This window comes from Oreochromis aureus, linkage group 23, assembly GCF_013358895.1.
Source record: "Oreochromis aureus strain Israel breed Guangdong linkage group 23, ZZ_aureus, whole genome shotgun sequence".
Taxonomy (NCBI): domain Eukaryota; kingdom Metazoa; phylum Chordata; class Actinopteri; order Cichliformes; family Cichlidae; genus Oreochromis; species Oreochromis aureus.
In genome coordinates, this window is record NC_052963.1 from 37524735 (window position 1) to 37538583 (window position 13849).

Consider the following 13849-nt stretch of genomic DNA (forward strand, 5'->3'; position numbering starts at 1 on the left):
ACTGTCAAAATAAGACAGGAAGTACAAACACTGAGACCATGGCTAAGACCTGTGAACTTGACAGGTTTTAGGAGGAACAAGGGAACAGGTAAGGGAGATGAAATACAGACAGAGGAAGCATGAGGGAAAGAGGAACACACAGAGAGAGGGAGAGGGAGCAAGAGACAAGATGGGCTGGGGAGACTACGGAGCCCCTAAAGACAGAACACAGAGATAAAGACTAAGACAGATGGGACAAACTTAAGCATGCATAGTTCAAATCCATTTTGTATGGCTATGCATCAAAATGGTTATGCTCATCTTTTATACGTTCTATAACTTTAACCCAAAGTTTGCAAATCTTTTTTGAAACGTTAATTACTTCTTTCAACTGTTTATTCAGACAAAAACATGTATTAGACATAAAAGTATCTAACAGTTTCAAACTTTTTTTACATAGCTTTTTAAGCTGCGTAGACATACATGTTTCAAGTAATTTCAAGATTTTTTTCTTTATTTTTAATTATTGTCTTTTTACATATTTATTTATTTTGGGTGTCTGTTTTTTTTCTCTAACTATTAGTTTTTTTATTATTATTTTTTTCTTGTTTATGTCAACTGAATTGATTTTTTTTTTTTTTTTTTTCAAATTAATTGACAGAGTTTGTCCACATGCCCCCCTGGCTTTTTTGAAAATATGCCCTATGATACTGATTGGGAGTCACTGACTGACTGTACAGTTTCATCTTTCACAAGAGTAACTCATAAAGTAAACTTCTGACCATCTGTAGACCAACTCAAGTAAATATACAAGAAATAATAAACAAATGATTCCTTTTTTACCACTCAACCATGACCATGACAAAATTACAAACATACAAAAACATCTGCTTCCGTGACAAATCACCTCAGTATCACCCGCCATGAATATTTACAGCTCGATAGCAAATTCTTAGCCACCCTGAGACACTCTGTGAGGGTGGAAGTATGAGGAAAGCTGATAAGATATTTCACAAACTGGATGCACATGAGTCAGAAGTGAAACACCCTGCAATTCTGCTGTGTTGAAAACTGAAAAAGGGTAGAAGACATTTGCCGGCGGAGCCAGTGGCTGAAGTTTTTGTTGACATGGTCTGAATGAACTCTGTAACCTTCTCTCCTCCCGCCGAATTTATAGACTTAGATCTGAGCTCACATCAGGCGCACCGAGAGCCCGACATTAAACATCTTCCTCTTTTCCACCTCCCCTTTCCCTTGATATGAAACCAAATCCTGCAGACCCCCCGCTATAAGTGTTGCCCCCTATGATATCAATCTCAGGCTTAAACTGAAAAGGGTGGAGAGGCAGGGATATTTTATTCAAGTCACAGGAAAAAACAAACATGGAGAGACGAAGGAACGAAGATGCATATCTTGAGTTTCTGTGTAAGACAGTTTAACATTCGCACAGCTGTTATCCTGTCACATGTAGATGGGAAGGAAGACTTGAGCTTGTTTTTATGAGTCCCATTTGACCTCTCGTCTGCTCGTAAAACAGCCATCCCTGTGCAGACTGTTTTTCGCACAATACACTGCCAAGTGGACAGTACATGTACGCACATTTTACAGTTTAAAGTACCAGCAGAGTCTGCTGCTATATCTGTACACATAATAACACTTTAGATGCACAAACTCTTATAAAAGCACGCACTAAATTCCACCACTTCAATATTGTCGGGGATGCATAATTGAATCGGGCTCAACTTCAAACGCAGCTCTTTGGCAGCCACACAGGAATCCAACATCCAGGAAAAATAACAGCCTAAAATATCTCATCAAAAGGCAGATTACTGTAAGCTGAATCTAATGGCCATGCCTTATCAAGCATGATGAATAGCTGAGAGTCATTTAACAGGTGAACAGAGGAATGCAACCCGCTGCTTACTGTTCCACAGTCCAGCTGTGGAACAGACCCCGAGGCCCGGATGACTCAGAACTACAAATCTTACCTGAGAGCACAGACGCAGACAGCACCTAAGTGTCTAAGCAGAAAATAAAGTCCTTGTTACCGTCAGCAGACCTTTAGGCCTGTCCCAAACGTGTGCAGTCGGTTTTGTTACATTATAGAGCAGAAGGAATTTTAAAGAATCAGAGGCTTAGTCTGAGTCTTCATATGTCACTGTCTATCGTAGACTTGATGGACTTGGTTAAGGGTCATGGTAAGTGGATGCATGTTTAAAATGAGGTCAAAGAGGCCTGCTAACATTAAAGGAGGAATAGAAGCTTCAGTACAGAGTTTAGATTTATGGAGTGTCCTCTGCCCATCCTCCTGCTGAACTTGTCTTGGATTACCATCCTCCTGCAGTGCATGACTGCTCCCTTTGTCCACAACAGACATGCTTCATATTAAATCTGGTATTCCACTTCTTCAACTGTCACTGATCCACTTATATAACTCCCTACAAATCTCACTCCACTCTCTTCGCATGTCTTATTTAACCCTTTCTGCACTCATCGTTATTTTGGTGGTGATTTATTGACACTATTTAGGTTGCCCATATAATTGAAGCAGAATAAAAATATTCCTTCATTATTTTTACAGTAAATCATTCTATTTGTGACAAACGCTTTTTCATGGTATTTAAAGATTCACCTACAAAGCATGAAATGTGATTTATACATGATGCTGCAAGTGAGCCAACAATCCTCCTAGCCTTCTGTATGCTTTATGCACAAAACTAAGATTATTAGATGTTTAACTTTTGGGTTAAACGTTAGATGTCTAATGTTTACCACCCCTATTCCACTGACTCAGGTTCAGATTTGTGGTCAGTCTAGAACCGGTTGAACATGGGCTGTGTTCTCTAAATGGACAGAACTTAACTAACCCAACCACCAGCAGAAAGCTGAAGAGAATGTATGCATAATGTTTAATTTGCTACCATTGATAAAACCAGGAGATAATTGACTCTATAAGTATTTGGAGGACTGGGCTAATGTACTTAATGCAATACTTTTGTGAATTAAAGCTGAAACTCTGCACTTCAATCACATTTTGATTCAGTCACTAACTCTAAAACCCACTGTGATGGAGTACAGATGCTTAAAAACAACTGCTTAGATGCTTAGAAACTTAAAAACAACTACCATTGTGCAAATTCTTATGGAATTAACTGTGTATTAAAAACACATGTCACAAGCAAGACAGACCTGGTATGTGTCCATGACTCAAACAAGCATGTATAACTGGATTAAAAAGATATCTGTGAATTTCACGACTATTTGTCACAAGCAGTCGATGTCAGGAGCCTCCTAAACTCAGAAAAAAGTCTCACCTTGTTGTGTGAAATCTCACACTCTGTCTCTAAGCCAGTGGAGTGCCAGAGGTACCGTCTAAGCCTGAATACTGCTGACGTCCATCAGAATTGTTTCACTTCTGTTATTTCAACAAGTTCATGTACATAATCTGTATTAGCCCAGATTTGAAAATGGGAGAATTAGTGGAAAAAGGTGTGTATATAGTCTTCTATGTCTGTGATATAGATTACACGAAAGCTGCTTTGCCTATTTATGGTTGCAACACAAAACTCTCTGGCAGCCTGCACTGGACAAGCTCAAATGTTCTTGGGTCTCGAATACATCTTTGCACACATATAACGCACAGTCATGAACACAGTTCAGTTGTCAGTATGGTGAGAACAGAATAATACGTCAAACTGACTATCTCACATCAACTTGTAAGATCTCCATTCAGAAAAGGTAAAGTCCCACCTTCTTAAATGTTTTCATGTTTCAGGAATGTTGCCGTAAAATAGTTCCCGTATCGTATTAAGTTAGAGCATTACAGCCACTCCAGGTTCTCTCATTATTTGGAGTTTAAATTTGAATGACATCATGCTCTCCAAATGTTTTCTTAAAAAAGCGCAGGTATAAAAATACCAGTGCTTTTCCCTTTCCACTCCTCCTGCAGAGATCAAATGAGTCCACGAGGGAGAATTTAAAGTTATGGCTTTCCAGAAACAGGCCAAACAGTCAGCATTACAGCGAGACTACGTCATGAGTCAGCAGTGGGTCACCTGCTATGACCTCATTGCCAAGTCTGTTCCACAAAACATGGGAGGAAGGGCTACTGTAGCTGTTTGCTGGTATGATAACTACTTCTACAACAAGTAGCTGGTATCCCAGCCTTGAATCTTTCATGTATGTCTGCCAGAAAGTGTAAGAAATTCAGTGTCAAATGGAAAAAACAACAGCCGTGAAGCCAAATCCAGAAGTTTAGCTAAAAACAAACCAGACTCACTTTAATAATGACAAATGATGATGACCACCTTTTTCTTAGCCTGTAATAATGCAGTCATTCTCCTGTTTTGTCACAAATGCTAAATTTAAATACCTGGGGGTGAGGGGACAAAAGACAAACTGTGGAAGAGAGATTTATAATGCCAGAGTTAAATAATAAAGTACCTTTTTGTACCTTTATTTCTAGGGTTACAGAGTTTGCAAATTTAAGTAACCAAAATAGATTGAGGATGACACAGGAAACACAAGCATGTCAAACATGACAAATCCAAAACCAGTAATTTATATTTTAACACAGCTCACATATAACCTGACAGTGCAAACAAACCACCATTAATAAAAAGAAAAATAACTGCAATGAAAAATACTTTGCGGAATATTTTTTAATGTGAAAAGGTAACAGGAAGTAGAAAGAAGGCAACACCTTGTGTTTGTCAATTTTGGCTGTAGGAGAATATATTTTTTATCAAGTGGTTTGGTTTCTGAATTGGACTGAACCATGACTATTTAAAAAACAACTATCACAAAGATTGACTGAATCACAATTATATATGACTGAAAATATAGCGACACATAGTAGGTCCACTTTCATAGATGCTTTTGTGAATATTCGGCCTTTTATGCTTTGACAACAAATTCCACCATCATTCAATAAAGTTTTGCCTCTTCTTGATGTTGGAGTCTCTTCTTGATGCTGCCTAGTGTAGATGTCTTAGCCAAATTCTTCCACAGCCTCTCAGCTTCCAAAAGTTTCCCCTGCGGTTTTGTGTATTTGACTGAAACCAAGACGCCAAGGCTGGTCTCTACCCTCACATCTCTCTTCATTCAGCTCCAAGTGAAGTTTTGAAGTGCCTTGTTTGCACAGCAGGCAGTTAGAGTAATGACATGAAAGAGCAGCAAGGCACGACACAATGGGAGATGGATTTTCTCTGTCACTTTTATAGTACACTGAAATAGCAAGACATCAGTCAGCAGCCACCTGCGGCGTGTTGGATGTTTCACACAATGAGACCTCACACTATCAATTTAGTGTTGAAATGCTCTCTTTAATAACACACAGGGGGCTTGGACAGACCGAATACATTGCCTAATTCTTCATGCCAAGAGCTAATCTTAACCCCCCCAAATAGAGACTTGAACAAGCCAAAATGACCTCACACTGAAAAAATGTGCAGGTTCGCAAGGATGTAACTAACATGCACACAAATACTAGAAATGCATCATTACAAGCTGGGCATTACATAAAACACTGTGAGTGAGGAGACTGAGGGCATGCTGAAGAATACCAGGCACTCAGCACCGTAAGATTCTCTGACCGAGACGAATTGTGGTTGACCACAAAAGACCGCGCCCAGAAACCAGGAATGCCTTCCAAAATGCTGGCATCAGCACATCCAGCACCAACTCATTAGCCTGAGAGGACGAGGAGGTGAAGAGGTGCATCACCTGCTCGAATTGGCAATTGCATCAAAGGCGCTGGCTGTGGGAAATGAACACTAAATAGAAACGAGGAATTTGAACTCAACCTTTCAGGACTAATTTTTTTTAAAACCTGTGCAACTATGTAACCAAACAAAGAAATGCCTTGCAATACATCAAGAAATCCTAGGTTTCATCAAAAAAACTTTTCCTTTTTACTCTTTAACTCAGACAAGCGACAGTCTTTAGATCCCATATAGTACCATATGTTCATCACATATAACTAGACTTGCAGCACAAAAATCTTTGTCTTTGCAGTTTCACCTTTTAAGCAGCTGCTTAAATATCTTTCACACTTACAGATGAAGCTGCACGTCTGTTTTGAATGGTAAACAACTTGCTGCCATCTAGTGTTCACATTCAGTATCCAACACAGGAAGTGAGAGCCCTTGTGCATAGATTATACTGACTGCTTCTCACTTCAAGAGCAAAAAATCATTAAGAAAACCTGCTGCTAAGATCTGCACTCACCTGCAAAATTTTCCAACTTATTACGTCACAACAACAACTCAGTTTGTTTTCCATGGCACAAATATCATAATCTTTCTGTAATCTTACAGTGGAAAGGTAAGAGTGAACTTAAATCTGTTATTTTCCACTCTTCTCAGCTTTATGTTTATTGTATGTGTTATATAATGGAGCTACTGCCAGTGTGTCTGGGCTCTCCTGTTTCCCTACACACTACCTTCATATTTCCCAAAAAGGTGTTAGGAGATGTAGAGTCTGGTGACTGAAAATGCCTAGTCATTGCATTGCCTGCATTCCAGTGCCTGGCTTCTGACTATTTATACAGCCGCAGAGGAGGCCCCCCATATCCTACTGGGGAGATTCATATCTTGAGCATGGGGCTTTATAGCTTCTTGTTACACAAACACCTCAAATCAAATTACATACTCAAAAATCCCTTTAAGTTTACCTGTTATGTGTTCACTTATTTGATATAATAAATATGCTGTTATAATACAGGATGCTCATATTAAACATGGAAAAGAGTTTGAAATAATGAGGTCAGTGTATATTTATGACAGTTTTTTTTCTACTCTCTAATCTGTATGATGTCAGAGGGGATATCCATAATTTGGTCATCTCAGGCACACATCTCTGGCTGTGGACCCACCTGCTATTCAACCATCTGTTTATGAGACGCAGTCAGTTAGAAGAAAGATGACTTAAAGGACGACAGGATAAAACAGCTTGTTTCAAACTGTTAATTAATTTTTTAAGATACAGATAAGGAAAGACAATTGGCTCTTTTGGATCAGGGATGTCAAGCATGTAGCCCAGGGGCCAAAACTCGCCCACTGGATGGCTTTACAAAAAAATAAAGCCATCATATTTACAAAATATGAGAGACGAATGACTCATACTGTATCAAATATGATGCTATTTCTATTGCAGACGGAAGATATTTCTAGACGCCAAGTTGTTTGGATAATAAAGAAGTAGAATATTATAGATATTTCATTCCACTTTAGATCATAACACCTTTTATCCTTTTGTAGATCCAGTCTGATCCATAAATTTTAATGCTACATATAATGAGAATATCTGAATGTGGGAAAACAGGCACTGTTGAAATACTTATTTTTCTTAACTATTTGTTTTGTAAATGGATGATTCATTAAATACAGACAATGTTTTTGCCCATTTGACTCAATAATGATCAAATATAAGTCTGACAACCCTGCTTAAATTTTCTGTCATTAAGTGAAGCTGAAGTTGAAGTACAGTGATGCACAAGACATCCAGATTTTCAAGCTTCATGTAAGTTTGAAACCTTTGATAGCTTAATATAAGCAATAGAATGATTAAAAGAAGCACTTTGTGAAGTAAAAAATGTTTATATCCAGTAGGTTAACAGAATCTTGAAGAAACTGTTCTAAATGTTTAAGTTTAATACTTCAAATGTGAGAAAAGAGAAAGCTAAAGAATTAGAAGGATGTTGTCGTTTCAAACAGACTGAAACTTTAATTACTTCAGGTATGTCTCTGTAGTAAACAGCAAATGTGTGGATTGAGATGTGAGAATGACTTATCCAGAAACAAGAGAGGAGTGTATTTTTAGTTTTCTGATGAACTGGTAACCAGGGGCCAGTGGTGCCGTCCTCTCAAGAGCAATAACAGTTCATCCAGGCGTAAATTAGCAGCGTCCCTGCTTCAACTGGCACAGGTACCAAAGGACAAATGTGCTTACACAGAGTGGAAGTCCCCCCTGCTTGTCAACACATCGGCAACTCGCACCCCTCGCTCACCTTATCTGTAACAGCCAGGCCAGTGAGGCTGGATCCTGACAGTTGGTCTGTTAAGCATCACTGACACTGTGATATAGATGACAGTTATATAGAGGAGGTCAGTGCATTCTTGAAACATACTGATTTAACGTCTTAGGGTCAAACTATCCTTAAAGGGTTATTTTAACCAAATTACAAAGGGCATGTTTGTTATACTTGGTGCTACTGATTCAGTGGTTTGTTTCATTTTGAGTTCTTGTTCTCTGAGATTTCTACTTTTAAGATAATGAAATAGAGATGATAGGAACAAACATGATGTTTGTGTAAATGACCAGATAAGTACCAAGTCAGTACACAGACTTCATACAACAGTTTTTACAAGGTAACAAGTCGAGGTTATAAAATATCCAGAAAAATAAACCAGCTTTAGTTCTGCTGGGTTTTCTACAGCTAACGACAACTTCTATTTTCTTTAGTCTCACCAGCCAACTTTAAATGAATGAACTTAAAATACAAATTATTGTCCACAAGCAACTAAAAAAGGAGATAATTCTTTTGTATCCTTGTCCTTATTCAGAAATGTCTCAATCCTTATTCAGTTAATGGGTAGTCGATTTTTTCATGGCACTAAACTTGAAAATCTATGAATTAAAAATCTCCATAAAATAAGGAACCAAATATAATAATTATATTCTATAATAACAGATAGCAGGTACCTTTCATATGCAACCTGCACAATAAAATCAGACTGACGTCCAAACCTACCTGACCAGCGGCAGGGGGTTTCCTCTGACTCTGCACTCCAGACGAATGGGGCTCCCTTCTGCCACCTCCTGACTCTTCAGCTTCTGAAGAAAGCGAGGAGGTGACAGGGGTCCGTATACTGTTGGAGCTTCAGAGTTTTGGTACATTGAAGAAGCTGCCACTCCTGCTGGGACACCAGGCTGAGTGCCCATGTCTGATTGGCTGTACTGTGCTTCTTCTTGTTGCCCAGAAGACAAAGAGGGACCAGAGGCTGACCCCTGAGGGACCGGCCGCTGGCTTCTTGGAGTCAGATAACCACTATCAGGAGAGGAGGAATCCTCCTCCATCCTTGTCTCTGGATGAGCAGGACCTTTAAAGATGGATGAGAGCTCCTCGATAAATGTGGCAGCTCTGCTGCAGAACTCCGTGGCTGAAGCCACTCGATCATTCAGCTCCAGGCTTTCATGAACCAGCCTGGGTTTATCCTGCTTATACACCGGTTGGATCGGTTTGTGACATACAGCCTTCTCAACACAGGATGGAGCCTCACTAGACACATGTACAGGTTTACTGAGGGGGGCATTCTGGCTGGAGGAAACATTAACTGCTGCATTGTCATCTGGGTTGGGGAATTTGGTCTGATGCTGCAGGTTTGGGCTTGAAGTGAGGTTTTCACTAGTTTGTGAGGGCACAGAAAGGGAGGGGACAGATTGGAGAGCCTGCTCCACTTCTGTTGGATTAGAGGGACCTGGATCTTCAGATTCACATGAATCATTAAAGGCCTCCCGGGCCAGGTCCAGGCTACGATTAATCTCTTCAGCACTTAAGAAGGCGGTAAGATCCGGAAAGTCTCCATCTCCAGAATCCAGTTCTGTCACTGAGTCCAGGTAGAGTTCCCCATCAGAGGATGCCTCAGAAAATATGCCCCCATCACCCTCCAAAGTCGCGCCTGGTGGCGGGTCCTTTAGCAGCAGTGAGATGGGGAGTGGCTGATTCCAACTCCCGTCCTGCATCCTGAAATACACAGCAAATGTCATAACCAGCCATTTATACATGTTTACACAGCAGACAGTGCAGTTTGTAATCATCTGTAAAAAAAAAAAAAAAAAAAAAGAAAGAAAAAAAAAGGAAATGACAAGCTCACAGAAGAGAAGACATCCTAGAAAATAGACTTTACTATGCTGTATCATTTGCTCACACAGACATAGCAGGCAGCATGAGTCAGGCTGGTGTTGTTTGGACACAGTTGGTGGGTATTAGCAAAGGCCTTTACTGAAGTCATAGTGAGCATGACTGGCATTTTTTACTCACCCCGCTCCTGTCAGGACATTTTATCCTGGCCCCCTGTTCTGTGTTATACTTTCCTCACACAAGTTCCTTTGTCCCTCCACAGAAACTGCGATATACCTTTTATATTTGTTTTAAAACTTGTTCATATAATAGATATAAATAAAAATATGAATACGCTTTTTATGAAAAACAAGAGCTCATAAACCAGAAAAATGTCTGCCCTTCTAAAAGAAAAGGTGAATTTAAAAAGAATTTTTGTGGATACACTGATTCTTTTGACATTGATGTAAACATTGTTTGGGAGTTAAGGTAACAGTAGCATCAGTCAAATGATGGTATACCAAAGAGCGATCAATAACATCCATGCATTTCCTGCTTATCCAAGGGTTGTGGGAATATTGGAGCTTATCCCAGCTGTTATGAGGTGAGAGTTGACAAATTCACAAAACTGAGAGCTCATTCATATCCACGTCTATGACCAATTTAGAACCACCAATTAACCTGATAAGCATGTTTTTGCAATGTAAAAGGAAAGCTAAAAAATATGCGCAGGTGCAGGTATGATATGCAAACTCCACAATGAAAGGTTGCAAAGTTCCATTAAGTTCAAACCATCACCCTTCTTACTGTGAGGTGACATTTCTACACATGCCACTACCCTACCATATTGCCATCATATGCTAAAACTATTAATGGATTAATGAAGGTGTTGATATTAAAAATCTAATTTGCTAGAATGTCCTGCACCAAGTTAAACAGAATTGTAGAGCATTCTTATCCACTGACCCTCATCCCATATTATGATTTTTGGCTATCACATGAGACCATGTGACAGCATTTGTAACTTCAGCTTCCTATTATGCTTCTAAGAAGGTAAAATGCATACAAATTACTGTAAATACAGCCTATTTGTCCTCCATGTGATAGTGCATGTACATGTGTATGTGTGTGTGCGTGGGTGTGTGCGCGCGCGTGTGTGAGTGTGTTTCAAAGTTAAATACATCAACATCTGATCAACATGTCCCACATCAGTTTTGCCAGTCTACTTGAACTTCTCCATATTGTGCCAGAACACATGATTTTTTCATATGATGCTTCTTTACATGTGACTTTGTTCTAGTCAAAACTGGAGCTTACTGGTGTCTATTCATGTGAATGGACAATAGATCACTTTCACATGTAGTTTAAAAGAGGAGTGCTGCTTCAGCTCTGATCTCTATGGCGACATTAACCCTAGATGTATGTATGCATATTGTAAAACTGTTGTTGTAGTTACATATAAGACGCAGTGTGACACTCAGTGCCTCATGGCGTCCTGAAGACCAGCTGTTGTTATTTTTAATCCCCTGGGCTATGTTTCACAGCAACACTGCAACCCACCCACCCCAAGCACAGGGGAGAGGTTGCTACCTTTAAACACACACAGGTATAGCTGCACTTGCACAAAATACACTTATGGCAAAGGACTAAACCTGGACAGTGTCCCAAAGGCAACAACAACAGCAGCGCAGTGATAATTAAATATGAATAAACACTGAGTTTGGCTGACAAATGTTAATAACTGCTATTGCTGCCCAAGTTACTACTACCTCCTTATCTTTTCTAGAGTGGATGTTTTACATTATTTTACAATCTCACAATGGTATAAATAACAGAACAAATTCTTCAGAGTGAGAGGGAATCAAAATGCTCTTAAAAACATGTCAGAGGGGATACTGTATACATGATGCTTGACTCTGACTGAGAGACTATATTTAAAAACAGCTGTACTGTTACTGTCACTGTCAGATTAAATGATTTCAGTCACACACTTGATAAACAATAAAGAAACATAAACATAAAGCACAGAAAACAGAAGAAAGCATACCTTCGGGTGTTCTGTTCGTCCTCTGTTTGCTCTTTCCTGGTTTTGTGGGTCCAGGTTTGTCTTGTTTAAGTAAGAATGAGTCGAAAAAGAAGCTTCTCTTTCCAGAAGAGCAGCCTTATTGGTCAGGCAGGCAGCAGGATCTCTCGGGTTCAGGGTCCAATAGCGTACTGCCTCTGCAGTGGCCTGCTGTCCCATCTGTCCCGGTCCCTAACTGCTCACTGTGTGGGGCTATATTTGGCCCCTGGCTCAGGTTTCACAGTCAGAATACTGGCACGAAGAGATAGTGTTGAGGTAGTCCAGGGGAACAGGAGGCGGCGGTGACATTTTTATACTGAACCAGTATTTGTTAATTAAAAACTGTAAAGCCATGCTGTTATAATACTTCAGATTGCACACCTGCAGTGTACTCCTATAAGCCCTTACCAGTAGGTTTACAACACCAACTAATCTGTGTAGTCAAGATAAATAATATGCATCCTGCAGAGTATGTCATTCTCTATCTAGTTGAGCCATCTGACACTAAAGTGACTTGTTAGTGTTGCCTCTGTGCCCAACTGAGCTGACCCACTGACCCCAGACCCCCCGCTAGCTGGTTTGCCTAGAGGCATGGCATCCTACAATGGTCCTGGGACCAACACTTGGGTCGAGCTCAGGGTTCAGCTTCAGTTTAGTCAACGTCAGTACTGTAAACAAAGCAGTAAAGATCTAAATGCAAGTGATGGCTCCAGCATTCATAATTTAATTCCTTACATTTTAAGAGCATCAGAGAAAGATAGCTTTAAAACATTCAGTAAACACAGTCAGCTTATTGTTTCCTTGGAGGTGCAACTGCTTGTCACAGGGCTCATAGCCTCTACGGTAATGCCACTGTACATTTGACACAAGACACTGTGTCAAATGCTACAGGTTGGAGGTAAACAACATATAAGCAGATGTTGTTGCTTTTGATAAATATATTTATTGTTCAAAAGCAGGATGCAGAGAAATATGAAAAAGGAAACAATTGCGACCAACTACCTGCGTCAAAAAAAATAAACAATATGAAATAAAGAGCAGCAACATTCTTACTCCTAATTTGACTAAACAAAAGAACAACACTGTGTGGTGTTTGTGGGGTGCATCTAATTGTGTGTTTAAACCTAGCCAAACCACTGGCACTAATCATTACTTCAAAAACACAATTAACTTCACCTAGTATCTGCTTGCAACCTTGCAAGGTCCTATAGCACACAGTTAAACTACGCCCATGCATATGGGTAGTAATAGTAAAATTGCAGTTTGTAATTTATAGCGACTAGTGACAATTTTGTGCTTTACTGTAATGGTACACAAATGCACCTTTTAAAAAAGGTATTCAATTATGTATAGGAAATACGCTATTTATATCGTGGTTCATTCACCAGCCGCTTTGGATGTTATCAGTACATTCAAAGGACTTTATTAACAGTAATCAGCTCCACAGATATTAGCCAGTACACTTGGAAATGAACACGGGCATTTGTATAGTGCTTTTCTCAAAAGCTCAAGGCTTTATTCATCTCATACACATACCCACTCTTACTGTGTATGTGAGTGTAGAGTATAGACATGTGGAGATCCATAATTAGCCCTACAAGGTATATATGTGTCAACTGTGCCTATAGAGAGACAAAAACGGACTTTTACTATACTCTATTTTTCATGTAAGGCCAGTACAGTGGGGTAGAAAGACGCAGACAGTGAAGGACCATGCAGCCTCACTTGATCTATTTATGGGCCACTATCACATTTTGTGCTCTCGGAGCTATTCTGGTTCTTCATCAATCCACTGATTACAGTCAAGAGTAGGTGATAAGTCTGGAAGGAATTTCCTCTGTAATAACTATCTAGTCTGCACGCACAGACACACCAGCTAATGAGTAATCTTACATTCAACTTGCTTGTCATCCTACCCCACTTAGCAATAACTTTGTAAGGTATCATTTAAAAATAACCACATTATT

General features: G+C 39.6%; 1 protein-coding gene across 1 annotated transcript; it reads right to left on the bottom strand.

Annotated features, from left to right (window-relative positions):
* Positions 1-8727: 8727 nt before the first annotated feature.
* Positions 8728-11941, bottom strand: LOC120436305 (palladin-like). Its single transcript, XM_039607077.1, has 2 exons — positions 11868-11941; positions 8728-9724 (listed from the first exon to the last, which is right to left on the bottom strand). The coding sequence occupies exon 2, from the start codon at positions 9721-9723 to the stop codon at positions 8728-8730; it is 996 nt and encodes a 331-aa protein (XP_039463011.1). The 5' UTR covers position 9724; positions 11868-11941.
* Between the last annotated feature and the right edge of the window lie 1908 nt (positions 11942-13849).